At 42.7% G+C, this 15218-nt stretch overlaps 1 protein-coding gene across 1 annotated transcript in view; it reads left to right on the top strand.

The window, feature by feature from the left end:
• The first annotated feature begins 11024 nt into the window (after positions 1-11024).
• Positions 11025-15218, top strand: part of LOC126162356 (transmembrane protein 115) — a 42489-nt gene continuing 38295 nt past the window's right edge. Inside the window, exon 1 of the mRNA XM_049918810.1 lies at positions 11025-12069. Coding sequence (XP_049774767.1) covers positions 11345-12069 — 725 coding nt within the window. The 5' untranslated portion in view covers positions 11025-11344. The remainder of the gene's footprint in view (positions 12070-15218) is intronic.

Raw genomic sequence — 15218 nt, 5'->3', positions numbered from 1 at the left:
TGTCCGTAGGACTGGCGACCGTAATTTTCCCCAAATCTCAAATATCTAATCAACGCCAGTTAATTGTTAACGTAACGACTGCACATTTACTTTCTTTATTATCTTTACCCTTTTTCAAAATTAATTTCCATCATTTTCATTTGCATTTTTCTTTTCATTTAGATGTAACCCTTCCTCCCTCTTTACCGACAGATTAACTTCGGTGGCGATTGCTTTTCCCAAATTTCCGTTAGGTACACGCGGTTTAATTTTTCACTGTCATTAAGGTCGATAAGTGAGGGGGAGGTTACAATGTTCGATAGGGTTCATGTCTGGAGAACATGCTGGCCACTCAGGTCGAGTGATGTCGTTATATTGAAAGAGGTCATTCACAAGATGTGCACGATCACAGCGCGAATTGTCGTCCATGAAGACGAATGCTTCGCCAATATGCTGCCGATATGGTTACTCTATTGGTTGGAGGATCGCATTCACGTATCGTACAGTCATTACGGCGTCTTCCATGTCCACCAGTGGCCCCATATAATGCCACCCCAAAACAGCAGGGAACCTCCACCTTGCTGCACTCGCTGGACAGTGCGTCTAAGGCGTTCAGCCTGACCGGATTGCCTCCAAACACGTCTCTGACCATTGTCTGGTTGAAGGCATATGCGACACTCATTGTTGAAGAGAATGTGATACCAATCCGTGTTGTTGGGCCCATCTGTACTGCGCTACATGGTGTCGTGGTTGCAGAGATGGACCTCGCCATGGACGTCAGGAGTGAAGTTGTGCATCATGCAGCCTATTGTGCACAGTTTAAGTCGTACCAAGACGTCCTGTGGCTGCACGAAAAGCATTATTCAACATGGTGGCGTTGCTGTCAGGGTTCGTCCGACCCATAATCCGTAGGTAGCGGTAATCCACTGCAGTAGTAGCCCTTAGGCAGCTTCAGCGAGGCTGCCATTGACAGTTCTTGTCTCTCTGTATCTCCTCCATATCCGAACAAGATCGTTTTGGTTCACTCCGAGATGCCTGGACACTTCCCTTATTGAGAGCCCTTCCTGACACAAAGTAACAATATGGACGCGATCAAGCCGCAGTATTAACCGTCTGGTTGAACTCCAGACAACACGAGCCGTGTACCTCCTTCCTGGTGGAAAGATTGGAACTGATCGGCTGTCAAGAACCCCTCTGTTGGGCGCTGTGCATTCATGGTTGTTTACATGTTTGGGCGGGTTTAGTAACATCTTTGAACAATGTGTGATAAAATATCCACAGTCAACGTCTGTCTTCATGAGTTCTGGGATTTGAGGTGATGCAAAACTTTTTTTGATGTGTGTAGGTTTAACTTCAATGGAATAAAGATGTCAATGAACTACATTTACCTGTCGTACAGATACCTAGAAAAATATGAGAATTTAATGTCATACACCAAGTGCTAACAGAGAAGTTGTGGCAAGTTCAGTCCCTTAGTCATCTGATGAGGGAGTCAGAAATCACCAACACTCGATTAAGCATAGAAAACTTTTATTCACTAAAAGCAATAACACAATGAACAAATATGTGAAAATCTGTGAACAGAAGTGAAGCAAAGAACATTGGTAAAAGAGCATATGAGTTAAACAACAGAGTTAATCTTCTTATGATCGATAGTCACCATAGAGCCCCCCACCTTCCTTCCAGTAGTGAAGAATCAGAACAGAAGATCAGAAACTGCCATCAGTGGGCGATGGTGACTGAGAGTGTTCCATTTCCCGAGGCCTTTGCTGTAAGGAGGTCAAGGTCAGCATCTGCAGGGAGCTTGAAGGAGCGCAATAGCCACCAATTAGTTGTTGCTTAGGCATCTTGATGCACTGATGAAGATACAGCGAAAATGAAGATAGCATCATGGTCTTGAACCTCAACAGAGAGGTCATCCAGACTGATGTCAGTGATGTTGATGGTAAACACATTGGGTTTAGGAGTAGGTGACCTGGAGAGCAAGGAATCACATGGAGGTGCAAGATCATAGTATATCTGTGATGCTGTATTTTGTAGAGAGGTAATGATGGAACCGTCAGAGGGAAGAGAGACCTTGACTGTGGTAGACGCCTCTGTACGTATTTTTGGGAGGGGGCATCCACCCCGATGATGAGGGGAATTTCAATCTATTCACAGAAACTGTTTGACATTTGTCATTGAAACAAATGTCAAACGTATTCTGACCTCAGCTGAGGACCTTGTGAGCACACGAGTATGAGGGCTGGAGAGAGACACAGACATAGTCATCACATAGCCTGGCAAAGTCACAGTGTGCGAGATATTTCTGTATGAAGACTCATGGTATGGAATAAGGTCTTGATGGAAGGGTGTGGATATGGGAAATATGATCATGTACACACTCGAGCAGTGTGGGGAGCACGTCTTCATTTTGAAGGTGAGTGTGTTCAACAAACTCAGTGGGAATGATTAGGCGCTCGCCATAGAATATGTTGGCAAGTGAAGCTTGTAAATCTTCTTTGTGGGCGGCATCCATACTCTGAGGAGGATCTATGGAAGTGCCTCTGACCAGAACTACCATGGGACATGAGTGCCGCTTTGAGGATGCAGTGCCAATGCTCTGGTCAGTGGGTGATAGGCAGTGGTGTGTAATTTGTCAATATCAGAAAGTTCCCGAAGTTTGGCAAACAGTGAAGACTAAAATTGACAGCCCTGGTCAGTGGTAATGGAGGAGAAATCCAGAAATTGACGAAAGCATGGGTGGCTGTGCCAGCTGTGGTATCAGTTAGTGTGATGGCTTCGATCCATCTCGTAACTCGGTCGATTATGGAGAGTATATAGCAGAAGCCTTCAGAAGGAAGAAGTGGGCCAATCATGTCGATGCGTACATGGTGCAGGTACCCTTTTGGGATTTCAGATGTCCCAAGACGAGGCTGTGCATGTCTGCTGACTTTAGTCCACTGGTAAGGGATGCAAGCACGCTTTCATTTGCGGCAGGAATTCTTGACTCCTGGCCAGACAAATCGTTCAGTGAGCAGTTTGGTAGTGGCTTTGATGCCATGGGGTGCCAGACTGTGTAGTTTTGTAAATGCTGCCTGTCAAAGAGGTGGGGGTACTACTAGACAGAGGCTACACATCGAGGTGTTACACATGATAGGGATGGGGGAACTGGGTAGGGGGCGAGGATCGAGAGTCAATGAGCGATTCGTGCCTTTGAGCACATCTGACAACACAGTGTCACTTGTTTGTACACACACTAGTTCTTCCATCTCAATAGGAGATATAATAATGTTCATCCTGGATGGATAGTGTGTGAACACGTTGTCAGAGCCTAGTATGTAGCTAATGTCCATAGAATACTGGCATTGGGCCTGCAGCGAGTTCATGGTCAAACATTGACCATTTACACTGGGCAGGTGAGAGTCTTTTAGGAAAGAAGCTGAAAGATTCAGTGGTGACACAGACACTGTTGCAGCATCATGCTTATTGATATATCACTCATGTGGGCTGTGATTGAGATGTGGGCATCAGGTATTGGGTGAGCTATGGTGATTGGTATGGGCAAGGGAGGTCTTTAGGTTGTCAAAGACTTGAAGCATCTTTTCTGTTCATAAAATTTTCCTTACATGCAATATGTTTTTCCCTCATCAGAGTGTCAATGAGTGGGTTTGCATGGAGGCAGCAAGGGGGGTGGGCCTCAATGGTAGATGTTTTTAATGCTTAGGAATCTGCACAGCTTGTGGTAGTCCATGGGTAGAGAGAGGTTACAAATAAATTCAGCGTGGTCGGATGTTGGTCGAACATCTTTGGCTTATATGCTATAATAGTCTACTTAGCTGGAATTTACCATGGCTCATTTCAACACTGTTATGAAGTATGTCCATGATGTGAGTCACGTACTGTTCATATTCCTCAAGAGCAGAGGAAAAAATTAGAATGTTGTCCAGACATGCATATGCAAATGGAAGCATAAACAATATCTAACAGATGAAGCATTGCCATATCTAAGCCGCATTTTTGAGGTCATGTGGCACGAAACAGCACTCAAACAGTCCGAAAGGATTGATTATAGCAGTTTCAGAAATGTCGTCTTTGAAAATAAGTGTTTGAGGGCACATCTTTTGGCAATTGAGTATGCTAAACACTCATGCACCATTGAGGTGTTGACCAAAGTCCTGAATGTTAGGTATTGGATAATTGTCGATGACAGTGTGGGCGTTGAGGACTCTGTAATCCCTTCAGAGGGGGAACGACTTGCGTTTCTTTTGGACAAAGTGTATGGGAGAAGACCAATTACTAGCTGATAGTCGAATGATGCCTTCATTTGATAGCTCGCTGACATTAGCTTTAACATGGCTCTGTTTGCTTGGGTTGAGGCACTGAGCCTTATGTTGGTGCTTGAGTTGAGGCACAGAGCCTTGTGTTGAAAGAAGTGACCCTCTGTAGTGTTGACGTTGTGACCAGTACCATCACTAATGACAGCTACCAGGGCATCATTCGAGACTGTGGTAGGAACGATACTGTCCGTTAGCAAAGCAGGAGGCACAATGTCAATGACTGAGACAGCTGTGTAGATGACAATGCCACACGAGGTGAGGGGTCAGCTGTCGAAGCATTGTTGGGCTTGCTGAAACTGCATCGGACAACTGGCAAAATATCAGATAAACCTGTGCCAATTTCATGGATGCTACATCAATCCACTGGCAAAGAGCGTCATTAAGAACTCGTAAATCACGACAAGCAGAATGCTCAAGTGTAAGCTCGACTAGTGCAGTGGTGGATTTGGCCATTAGCATACATGATGCCTGTCGTCTGGGCTCCAAGGTCATTCTTGGGTCATGCCTAGAGAGGAGCGCTCAGGAAGAAAGCTGAGGAGAGAGTCGTTTAAGGGGGAAAATGGTGTAGAAGGGCAGAATGAGTGTAGGATCAGGAAGCTGGTAGCGTGACGTAGTAATGCTGCATCATAGATGTTAGGGGAAAATCCAAAATGTTTAAAGAAATCAATACCTAACATGGGTTCATCGACTTCTGCGCTGTGGAAGCTCCATGTAAAACTGAGACCAGATATGAGTTGAACTTGAATGTCTATACAGCCCTGAATGTTGGCACTGAAGTTGTTCACAGCATATAAAGTCAGTTTGGTCAGCGATATGTGACAAAGGGCCAATGCAATGGAAATGATACTGGCCTTTGCGTCAGTGTCAGATATTTAAGGCCTGAGGTACAGTCCCCAACACACAGACAACCACATGACACAGATGTTGCATACACTGACTGTTGCTTTGTGAGGCCTGATGAGGAGGCAGCATGGGTCAGTGCACCTTAAACAGTCCATGGGAAGAGTTTTGGAAATTTGCATGGATGTCAGCAGTTTTTTGCTGCATTGTCAACCAGCACATTGAACACACAGGATGAGGTATATTCTGTGCTGCCTGTACGCCATCTGTTGGTGTATGAGTGGACTCTGCCATGTGGCCAGAAGAAACTTTGACCAAGGTCAATGGGGGTCAGGTGCTCAGTGCAGGTAGTGTGCAGAGGCTGCCACCAAGTGGCTATATGTCATCTTGAAGCTGAATGTATGTTCTCACATGATCTTTGTTGGTCAGTTGAAATGGAGGTGGCAGGGAGGGGTAGTCACCAGTATCAACCCTACTCTACTCACTGGCGCCCTTGTTAGTGAGTAGGTGTAGTGCCAAAGAATGCTCTAAGCTTGGCTGGCGAGCCACAGCTTAGCCTCCAATGGATCTGAGGCATGAGATAGCAATTGCTGTTGTAGTTAGTATGAAAGTTTGACAAGCCACGAGGTCCACAGTATAAGGTCTGGCATGAATTCTAGATCGAAAAATGCCCATAAGCATCGACGTAACTGAGATAGGTTCCATGATACCAAGTTCTCTTCATGTATGATGTGATGTAACACCTCAGATGGAGGGTGTGATAAACGTTCAGTGATGATGGAGTTCGCAATACAGTAGTTGCGCTGAGTGAGTGGGAACAGAACTAAATCACTGATCAAGTCCATATGATCGTGAGGATGGCAACAAACAGATGAAGCATGAGTCATTGTTCATAATATTGTGAAGGTTGAAGAGGTTGTCAGTGGGGGCGACCTGGGTCTGAGGGTTTTCTTTCGACAGTGGGGGTAATTTAGGGAACCTACCAACAGGCACCTGTTAGGTGGGAGAAAACTGAAGTGCAAGGCCTGGAGCATGTGTACATGGCCGTCCATGATGAGAGGCTAAATCTTGATTGAGTACCGACGGATGTCTCACAGTGTTGATGTGGTGAATACTGGACGAACATGAAGCCACAGACGCGGGAATGCTGTTGACCGGCGCTGTAGAGACGAACAATGCCACTAGTTGTGGCCGTGAAGTGCGTACCCACTTAGTGAGCACACTGTGTGATGCACTATCCATATCCATATTGTGACTTAAAGAGTCCTGAAAGTGTGGTCGACCATCACAGATGGAACAGCTGTGGCTGTGACGGCCAGTAATGCAAGCTGCATAGAATACATGATCAGAGGGTGTACAGTCTCTTGTGAATAATGATGAGCGAAACAGTTCACTGTTCCACTGTCCACTGGAGTCTGACAACGAAGTATGAAATGCACTTGTATCATACTGAGCAATGGAATCTAGTTTGAAACACACGTGAGCAGCAGATTGTGGAACTTGTGTGGTGCCAATGTCAGTATGATGTGGCTTAAGCACAGAAGACAAAGCACTGGGTATGCTCCATTGTGAGCTCGAAGAGGTTAGAGAGCTTAGTTGTGTTGTATGAAGAGGTACATAGATGTAACATTTAGTAAAAAGCAATGTTACTTATAGTAAATGCCTATTACTATTAATCAAATAACACTTATCAGATGTCGTACAAATATCTTGAACCAGGATATGCAAATAGTTGTTACAGTGGCGGTAAAAGCTACTCTGTAACAATCTGTTTCTCAACAGATTGTTACAGTGGCGATAAAAGCTACTCTGTAATAATCTGTTTCTCAACAGATCTGGATGTGCACAGAGCAATTCCATGGAAAAGCTGGATATATTTATGAGCTCTGTGAAACTGCCCTGCATCAATGTGATTAAAAGCTTTAATGAAATGTATGAAAACATAGACGTATGTAATATTGTAGAAAGTGACACTTGACTGCAAGTGACATGTCAATGGCAGGTTTAGGCGTCCTTTACAGGGTGGATGGGGACCAGAGATGATACAAGGTGTTGTGCCAGTCCTTGTAGCCAGCAAAGGTGTTGTATTTCACTGAAATTGAAACTGAGCCAGTGGGACTCAATTCATCTGTTTTGGGGAAACCTGTTTTGTCTGGTGTCAGGAGGAAGCAAATGCAAAAGGGTAGGGGTCTATTAATCGTTGACAGTTCTAATATACAACGAATGTTAGTTGGTACCCCTTAGGGAAATAGCAGCAAGAGACAGGAAAGGACACCATGTGCTCTCAGTGTATGTCTCAGTGCCTCAGTCAACATGTTGAAGAGACTATTCTGGCAACTATTGAGGGAACAAGGTGCAACCAGTTTCAGATTGTGGCACATATTCGAACAAATGATGCCTGTCGTCTGGGCTCCAAGGTCATTCTTGGGTCATTCCATAGACTGGCAGAGAAGGTTGAGAAGACCAATGTTATGCATGAAGATTCAACAAAGCTCACGATTTGCAGCAGAACTGTTCGTGGCCCTTCGGTTCTGAGATGAATGGAAGAACTGAAGTAGAGACTTCAAAGGTTCTGTGACAAGCTACACTGCAACTTCCTGGACTTGCGCCATAGGGTTGAGAACTGTAAGGGCCACCTAAATATGTCAGTTGTTCACGACACATTAGAGGCTGCTACTCAGGAAGCTGACTGTGTGTAGGCTGCACACAAGACTTTTTTATATTAGGCGACTCTCCATCCAATCCTGATACCAATAGCTGTAGGATACCAATAGCTGTAGGATACCAATAGCTGTAGAGTAGGATCGAAAGAAATGCCTTCCATGGGTGAGAGTATTAAAACCCTAATTGTTAACTACCAAAGCATTTGCAACAAAGTTTCAGCGTTTGATGCGCTTATGAAAAACAATGAAGTTCCCATAATACTAGGTATAGAAATCTGGTTGAAACCTGAAACTGAAAGCAGTGACATTCTCAGGGAACATTAAAGTGTATATCGAAAGGATAGGGAAATGGGAAATGGAGCTGGTGTATTTGTCGCAGTAGACAAGAAACTGAAATCCACTGAGATAGAAATTAAAGCTACATGTGAGATTGTCTGGCCAGGAATCAGTATCAGGCGTGGGCATAAAATGATAACTGCATCCTTCTACCACCCCCCAGACTCATCTACTGATGTAACTGAGAACTTTAAAGAAAACCTCAGGTCTCTTATACAAAAGTTCCCCAATTGTACCAGAATCATCGGTGGGAACTTTAATCATACAACAGTTAACGGGAAAAATTACAATTTTGTTAGTGGTGGGTGTGATAAGACATCCTGCGAAACTTTATTAAATGCCTTCTCTGAAGACTGTCTAGAACAGATAGTTAGGAACCCCACTTACGACGGAAATATATTGGATCTAATGACAACAGGTAGACCTGACCCCTCTGAAGATATCCACATCGAAACTGGTATCAGTATCATGATACTATAGTGGCAACAATGATAACGAAACTACAAAGGGCAACTAAAACAAGCAGAAAGATATACATGTTCAATAAACTAGATATAAAAATCAGTAATGTCATAACTCAATGAGGAATTTGAAACTTTCAGCACAGGGCAGAAGCTTCTAGAGGAACTCTGTCTTAAGTTTAAAAGAATAGTTGATCATGCACTGGATAGATATGTACCCAATAGAACAGTTCATAATGGGAGGGAACCTCCATGGTATACAGAGTCACTATAAAGAAACTTCTAAGGATATAGAGATTACCGCATAATAGGTGCAAAACAAAGCAGATTCTGTCCGCAGCTCGTGGTCTTGCAGTAGCATTCTCGCTTGCCGTGCACGGGGTCCTCGGTTCGATATCCGCCGGGGTCAGGGATTTTTCCTGCCTTGAGCTGACTGGGTGATATTGTGTCGTCTTCATCATCATCATTCATCCTCATTACGGTTGGAGGAAGGCAATGGCAAACCACCTCCGCTAGGACCTTGCCACGTACGGTGGTGTGGGTCTCCCACATCGTCCCCTACGTTCCTTGGAGTATGGGACCTCATCATCATCATACTGAATTTGTGGCTGAGTTAGCCCCTATTCTAACTGTCGTCTGTCATAGATCCCTGGAACAAAAAATTGAGTCCAGTACTTGGAACAAGGCAAAGGTCACACTCATCTGCAATAAGGGTAGTAGAAGTGATACACGAAACTACCATTGAATATCCTTGACATCGATTTGTTGTAGAATCTTAGAATACATTCTGAGCTGTGGATAAAGCAGGTGGTACACTTTGGTTTATTGGCAGAATACTGGAGAAGTGCCATTAGTCTACAAAGGAGATTCTCACAAACCACTTGTGCAACCGGTTCTAGAATATTGCTCAAGTGTGTGGGAACCATACCAGATAGGACTAACAGGGACATTGAATGCATACAGTGAAGGAGAGCGTGAATGGTCACAGGTTTGTCTAATCTGTGGGAGAGTTCACAGAAATATTGATGGAACTGATGATAAATGTAAACTTTCCTGAGAAAGCCTATTAATGAAGTATCAAGAACTGGCTTTAAATGATTACTCTAGGAATACAGCCCACTACATATCACTCACATAGGGTTATGAGGATAAGATTAGAATAATTACTGCACACGCAGAGGCATTCAAACAATCATTATTCCCTCACTCCATGCGTAAATGAAATAGGAAGAAACCCTAATAACTGGTACAATGGGGCCTGCTCTTTGCCATGCTCATCACGATAGTTTGCGATGTATAAAGGTGGATGTACAAGTGACAACTTGTACCAACTGTAATAAATGATTCATTATGTTTCCATGGGTTATCAGTTGTAGGAATTCCAAAACGTCTAACTAGTGCAAAAATTCAAATCAGTTAAGTTAAAAATAAGTATCACTTGTTTTCATGTATCTTAATCTAATTTTTACCTGTTGGTGTTTCTGATGAAGAAGCTGAGGCAATAAAACAGCATAAAGTGAAGTATATATGTCTGCCCTACAAATTTCAAAAAACATCACACGAGCCCTTATCCTACAACAAAATATTTAAAACAGTTATGTAAATGGAAATTGTGTTCATATTGTGCACGTTTACCATAAGTTTTTTAGATTTCACATTGAATAACTGCTGCTGGATATACAAACACCTAGAATGAATATTCCAAAATAGCTCTTTAGAAGGGTATAGTTTGTCAAATCAGACACTTCACTGCATCTTACTGTTTACACTGAGAAAGGTGATAATGAAATTCCACTGAATTAAGCAGTTGTATTATAACATACTAACCACTTTGCAAATTTTAGTATTAATACATTATAAAAATTTAAATACTCTTTCACAGTTATTACCATGGAAAGAAAGTTTTTGACGCGTTAGTGTTTATCACACATTTTTCAATATACTTAACAGCTGTACTGTGTTTAGTTTTCGTGATCATATATTAAAATCCTATTCTGCTCATTTAAGTGGGAATAATCCAGTATTACTGATTCTTGTGCACATTTGTTAATCATAGAATTATAGCTATTTGTGTATGAACATATGACATGTTTGTTATACACTATACTTGATTTCTGCACTGTGCATAATGCTCCGGTTTCGTTTCTTGTGCACATTTGTTAATCATAGAATTATAGCTATTTGTGTATGAACATATGACATGTTCTGTTATACACTATACTTGATTTCTGCGCTGTGCATAATGCTCCGGTTTCGTGTTTCACAATATCCGAGACCTGTTAAAAGTTTTATCAGTGCTTATTTGTTTTGTGCATGTGTTAAATGCACTTTTGCATGTATTAGAGAGTAAAACAGCGTAATTTTTTAATGTGCAGTGATACCTGAGACATCCATTCTGCGAGTCCGGCTCCCTTATTTGACAGCTGCATGGTGTTGTTATATTGATTGCTCCGGCTTGTGCGGTGTAGGCTATGATTTGTAGAATATTTTCACCTCCCGTTTCGTTCCGTAACGTCCAGTTTGGTTCGTCTTTAAGTACGCAATACAATAGGGATTGAAAAAGCAGTGACTTGACCATGGAATGGCGATTTTATATCGATATTATTTATATTCTCAGTTGCAGGATCAAATTTACATTAAAAAGAGAAAAAGAAGCAATATCTCTGAACTTCGTAGCAGCTATAGATAAACATAAACATAGGATGTCCCATCTTTGCTGAATATTTGCATCAGAGATTTTAATGTCATGCCATGTTGGTTAAAAATGGCTTCTGTCAGAGGCTTCACGAAAAATATTCCCTTTATACGTCAGCAATTTGTCGCTCTTTTGGGAAATACGAGTCTGTCCGTTAAGTTTATATGTGTGGTGGTTTTGTGTTGTTACTTTTTCTCTTTTTCGGAAGAAGCTGTTCGTGTACTAAGTGTGACACCAGGCTACCTCCTGCCACCTGTGTTCTGGATTTGGACAGCATTTACGTATTGTTTCCTTGAACTTCATTTCTGGGAAGTGTGTGTTGATATTATCACAGTAGGGTTGTGTGGAAAACTGATTGAACCGTTATGGGGTGCGTTTGAGATGATGACATTTTTTGCAATTACAAATATTGGTGTTGCCTTGTTAAGTGCTCTGTTTTATTTAATACTTTATATGTGTACATTTAATCCAGACCTGTTGTTTACCGTCCATATACATGGTTTGGCTGGTTATATTGCTGGTGTGTCAGTAGCTGTAAAGCAAATAATGCCTGATCACATTATTCTTAAGACACCTCTAGGAAAACTAACGAACAGGAACGTTCCTCTCAGTGTTTTATTCATGTCACTAGTGTTGTGGTTAATTGGACTACTGGAAGGCACATATCCGACTATGTTTATGTCTGGTTTGCTAGTAAGCTGGACATACCTAAGGTTTTACCAGTATCACACTAATGGAACGAGAGGAGATATTGCAGACAATTTCACCTTTGCAAGGTAAGCATCTGTGGCGTATCTATTATTTTGATTCTGCAGATACTGTAATGACTTGTTTAACTTGATGGAATACATAAAAAAGTTAACATAACTAGGTGGCTATGGTTGAGAGTACATTGTAGCCTGAATATCGTGAACATGCAGTGAGCTTATTTGTAAACAAACTGATTTAACTGAGACATCTATATAGAAGTCTTGGCACCACTCACTTTATGCCAGAGACTAGCACTGATGTGGTTTTTTCCTGAACTAGATGTACACAAATTTTTATTTCTTCAGTGAGAAGTGTCATTCTACAGATTGTGAGATAGGGCATTTTGGACTTTATTTGGGCCATGCACTTGGCATCCAGTCAGTGGATAATTTGCCTGTTGTTAAGTGGAAATTTTAAAACTCTGTTAAAAAATATAACTGGTGGTGGGAAATTTTTCTTGTGGATCGTATGTGGAAATTTGTGTGGGGTTCTACGTGACACCATGTATGGTGCTATTAAGTGTTCGATATCACTTTGCCAAGTTATAAGCAAACTGTCATTTTTCATCCCAACCTTTACCTTGGAATAAGCCATAGATCAATCTGTCATGCCCACCTTCATTCCAAAAACTAATACAGAGAAGCAAAAGAAACATAACTAGTAGGCCTACTCTGTTCTCTTACTGTCTTTGCATGTATGATGTCTAAAACCATAGCATCATTATGTACAGGACAAAGATGCCCAATATCAGTAGGGTCAGTTGACCTGTGACTGGGCCTTATGCTTGAAAAGTAAATTGCATTGAGGATACACATTCCATGTCAAGTCAACCAAGCCATCTCACCTATCATCTTAGAGTTGAATGTAACTTTAAATATTTGTTCTCCCTACAGAGACAAGTAAACAAGTCATATTCTAGCATTTCATCCCTCTTGATTTTCATTTTATGTTATTAAATGCATTAGGGCTTGTGCTTGGATACATGAAAGAGATATTCTTTTACAATAAAAAATTCAGGAACATGTGAAATGAGAAGTGAAGAATTAAAACTGTAGGTTAAAGAATTGTATTTGATAAAAGTTGGAAAGATGATAAAAGTTGGAAAGCACGTGGGAATTAAGGGACCAAAGACATGGAACAGAATGGTGTTATAGGAGTCTCACTTGATTATGACAAGGCATAAAGTGAATTTCAGAAAATGCTGACATAAACATACAAATTTCAGAATTTTTGGTGAAGTTTGTCCACCTTAAATCCTTCCCTTATCACATATGCAGTATAATGTTTACATCTACTGACATCATGCCATCAACGCACGCGCGCACAAACGCAACTTGCACACACATATGGCCCCAGTCTCAGGCAGCTGAAGCCAGACTGTGAGCAGCAGTGCATGATGGGAGAGGCAACTGGGTGTTGGGGAGTAAGGAGGTGGCTGGGGCAGGGAGGGGGAGAGATAGCAGGGTCGAGGTTGGGGACCATAAAGTGCCGCTTGAGGGAGCATACAGGGATGAGGTGGAGAGAGGGTAGAGCAGCTAGTTGCAGTTGGGAGGTCACAGTGGGAAGGGGGAGGGAAGGTGGGGGGGGGGGGGGAGGAGTGTGTGGTAGCAGAATAGGAGAGATGTAAAAAGACTGAGAGTGTGTTGGTGGAATAGTGGGCTGTGTAGTGCTGGAATAGAACTGGGAAGGGGTAGATGGATAATGACAGTGAATAACGAAGGTTAAGGCCAGGAGGGTTATGCAAGAGGAAAGAAAAGTCATTATTGTTGTGAGATGCTCTCCCTCTCTCCCCCACCCTCCCCTCTTCCTCCCCACCCGCTCGTCATTTATTATCAGGACCTTCTTATGACACCATCTTGCTCCTTATTCCTGGAATTCACAGGTGTGGTTTTTTTCTCAAGTTTGAGTAGCCACCCTGGAACTGGACCCTAGAACTTTTTCACTAGGCCTATTTTCCTCTCTGTTTTCCTATGTCCTTGATTTTGTTCTTCCATTGATTACTAACATTCTGAGGTGTACAAGGCCTCTGGTATGACTAGTGTATTAATATGGCATTGATGGAGATGTTTCTTTTGTTGCTGTGGTTCCATGTGAGTCTGTATGCTTTCTTCATTGGATGATAAGTTCAGTCCTGTTTTCTATGTAATCTCTCTCAGGTATTTAAAACTTTCTGCTTGTAGAATTGGAGACAAGCACAACGAAAAGACTGTTACACATTGAGCTTTCAGCCAGAACCTTCTTCAGAAAAGAAAACACGTACGCATTCACACAAGGAGACATGCCTAACTTGCACATGACTTCTATTTCCGGATATTGTGGTAAGAATGCAACTCTCATGTTGAACAAAAGCAGCAATCCAGAGTGGCAAAGCGAAAGGGGGTATGGGTGGAGGCAGAGAAGAGTGCTGTCTGGTGGAGTGTGCAGGGACTAGATGACAGCCAGACTTAGTGTTGGGAAGCTGTGAGGGATGGGAACTGAAAAGGAGAGGAGCAAAGAAGGCGAAAAAATCAGTGGGTGCATTGGCAGAGAGTGGCACACAATGAGGGTGAGGGACATGAATTGGGAGGAGATGGCAGGACATAGGGGACAGGAAGTGGTGGGTGGAGGGTGTGGGCACAGTAGGTTACTATAGGTTGAGGCCAGGATAGTTTTAGGGGTGGAAGGTGTGATTTACAGCTCCCATCAGCACATTTCAGAAAAGCTGGTGGTGGAGGGGAGGATCCAGATGGCCTGGGTTGTGAAGCAGCTATTGGAAGCTAGCATGATATGTTCAGCAGCATGTTGTGCCACAGGGTGCTCCACTTTGCTCTTGGTAAAAGTTTGTCAGTGGCTAGTTATGATGGTGGACTGCTTGTTGGCAGGCATAACAGTGTAAAAGGATGAGCAGTGATTGCAGCAGAGCTGGTATAGTATAAGGCTGCTTTCACAGGTGCCCTGTCTCTGCTGGATAGGATATGTCTGTGACAGGACTAGAATAGGAAGTTCTTGGTGAATTTGGCAGATCTGCACCTGAATCATCCATAAGGATATGCTCCTTGTTGCAAGAGGTTGGTATTGGAAGTGGCATAGGGATGGACCAGGATATTGTGGACCTTTTGTTGGTGATGTAGCGCCTCGTAGACAACTGCCATTCCTTCCACACCAAAAAATTGGTTCCACATAGCCTGGCCACCAG

Source organism: Schistocerca cancellata, chromosome 2, assembly GCF_023864275.1.
Source record: "Schistocerca cancellata isolate TAMUIC-IGC-003103 chromosome 2, iqSchCanc2.1, whole genome shotgun sequence".
NCBI classification, from domain to species: domain Eukaryota; kingdom Metazoa; phylum Arthropoda; class Insecta; order Orthoptera; family Acrididae; genus Schistocerca; species Schistocerca cancellata.
This window is presented reverse-complemented; position numbering and strand designations above follow the sequence as displayed.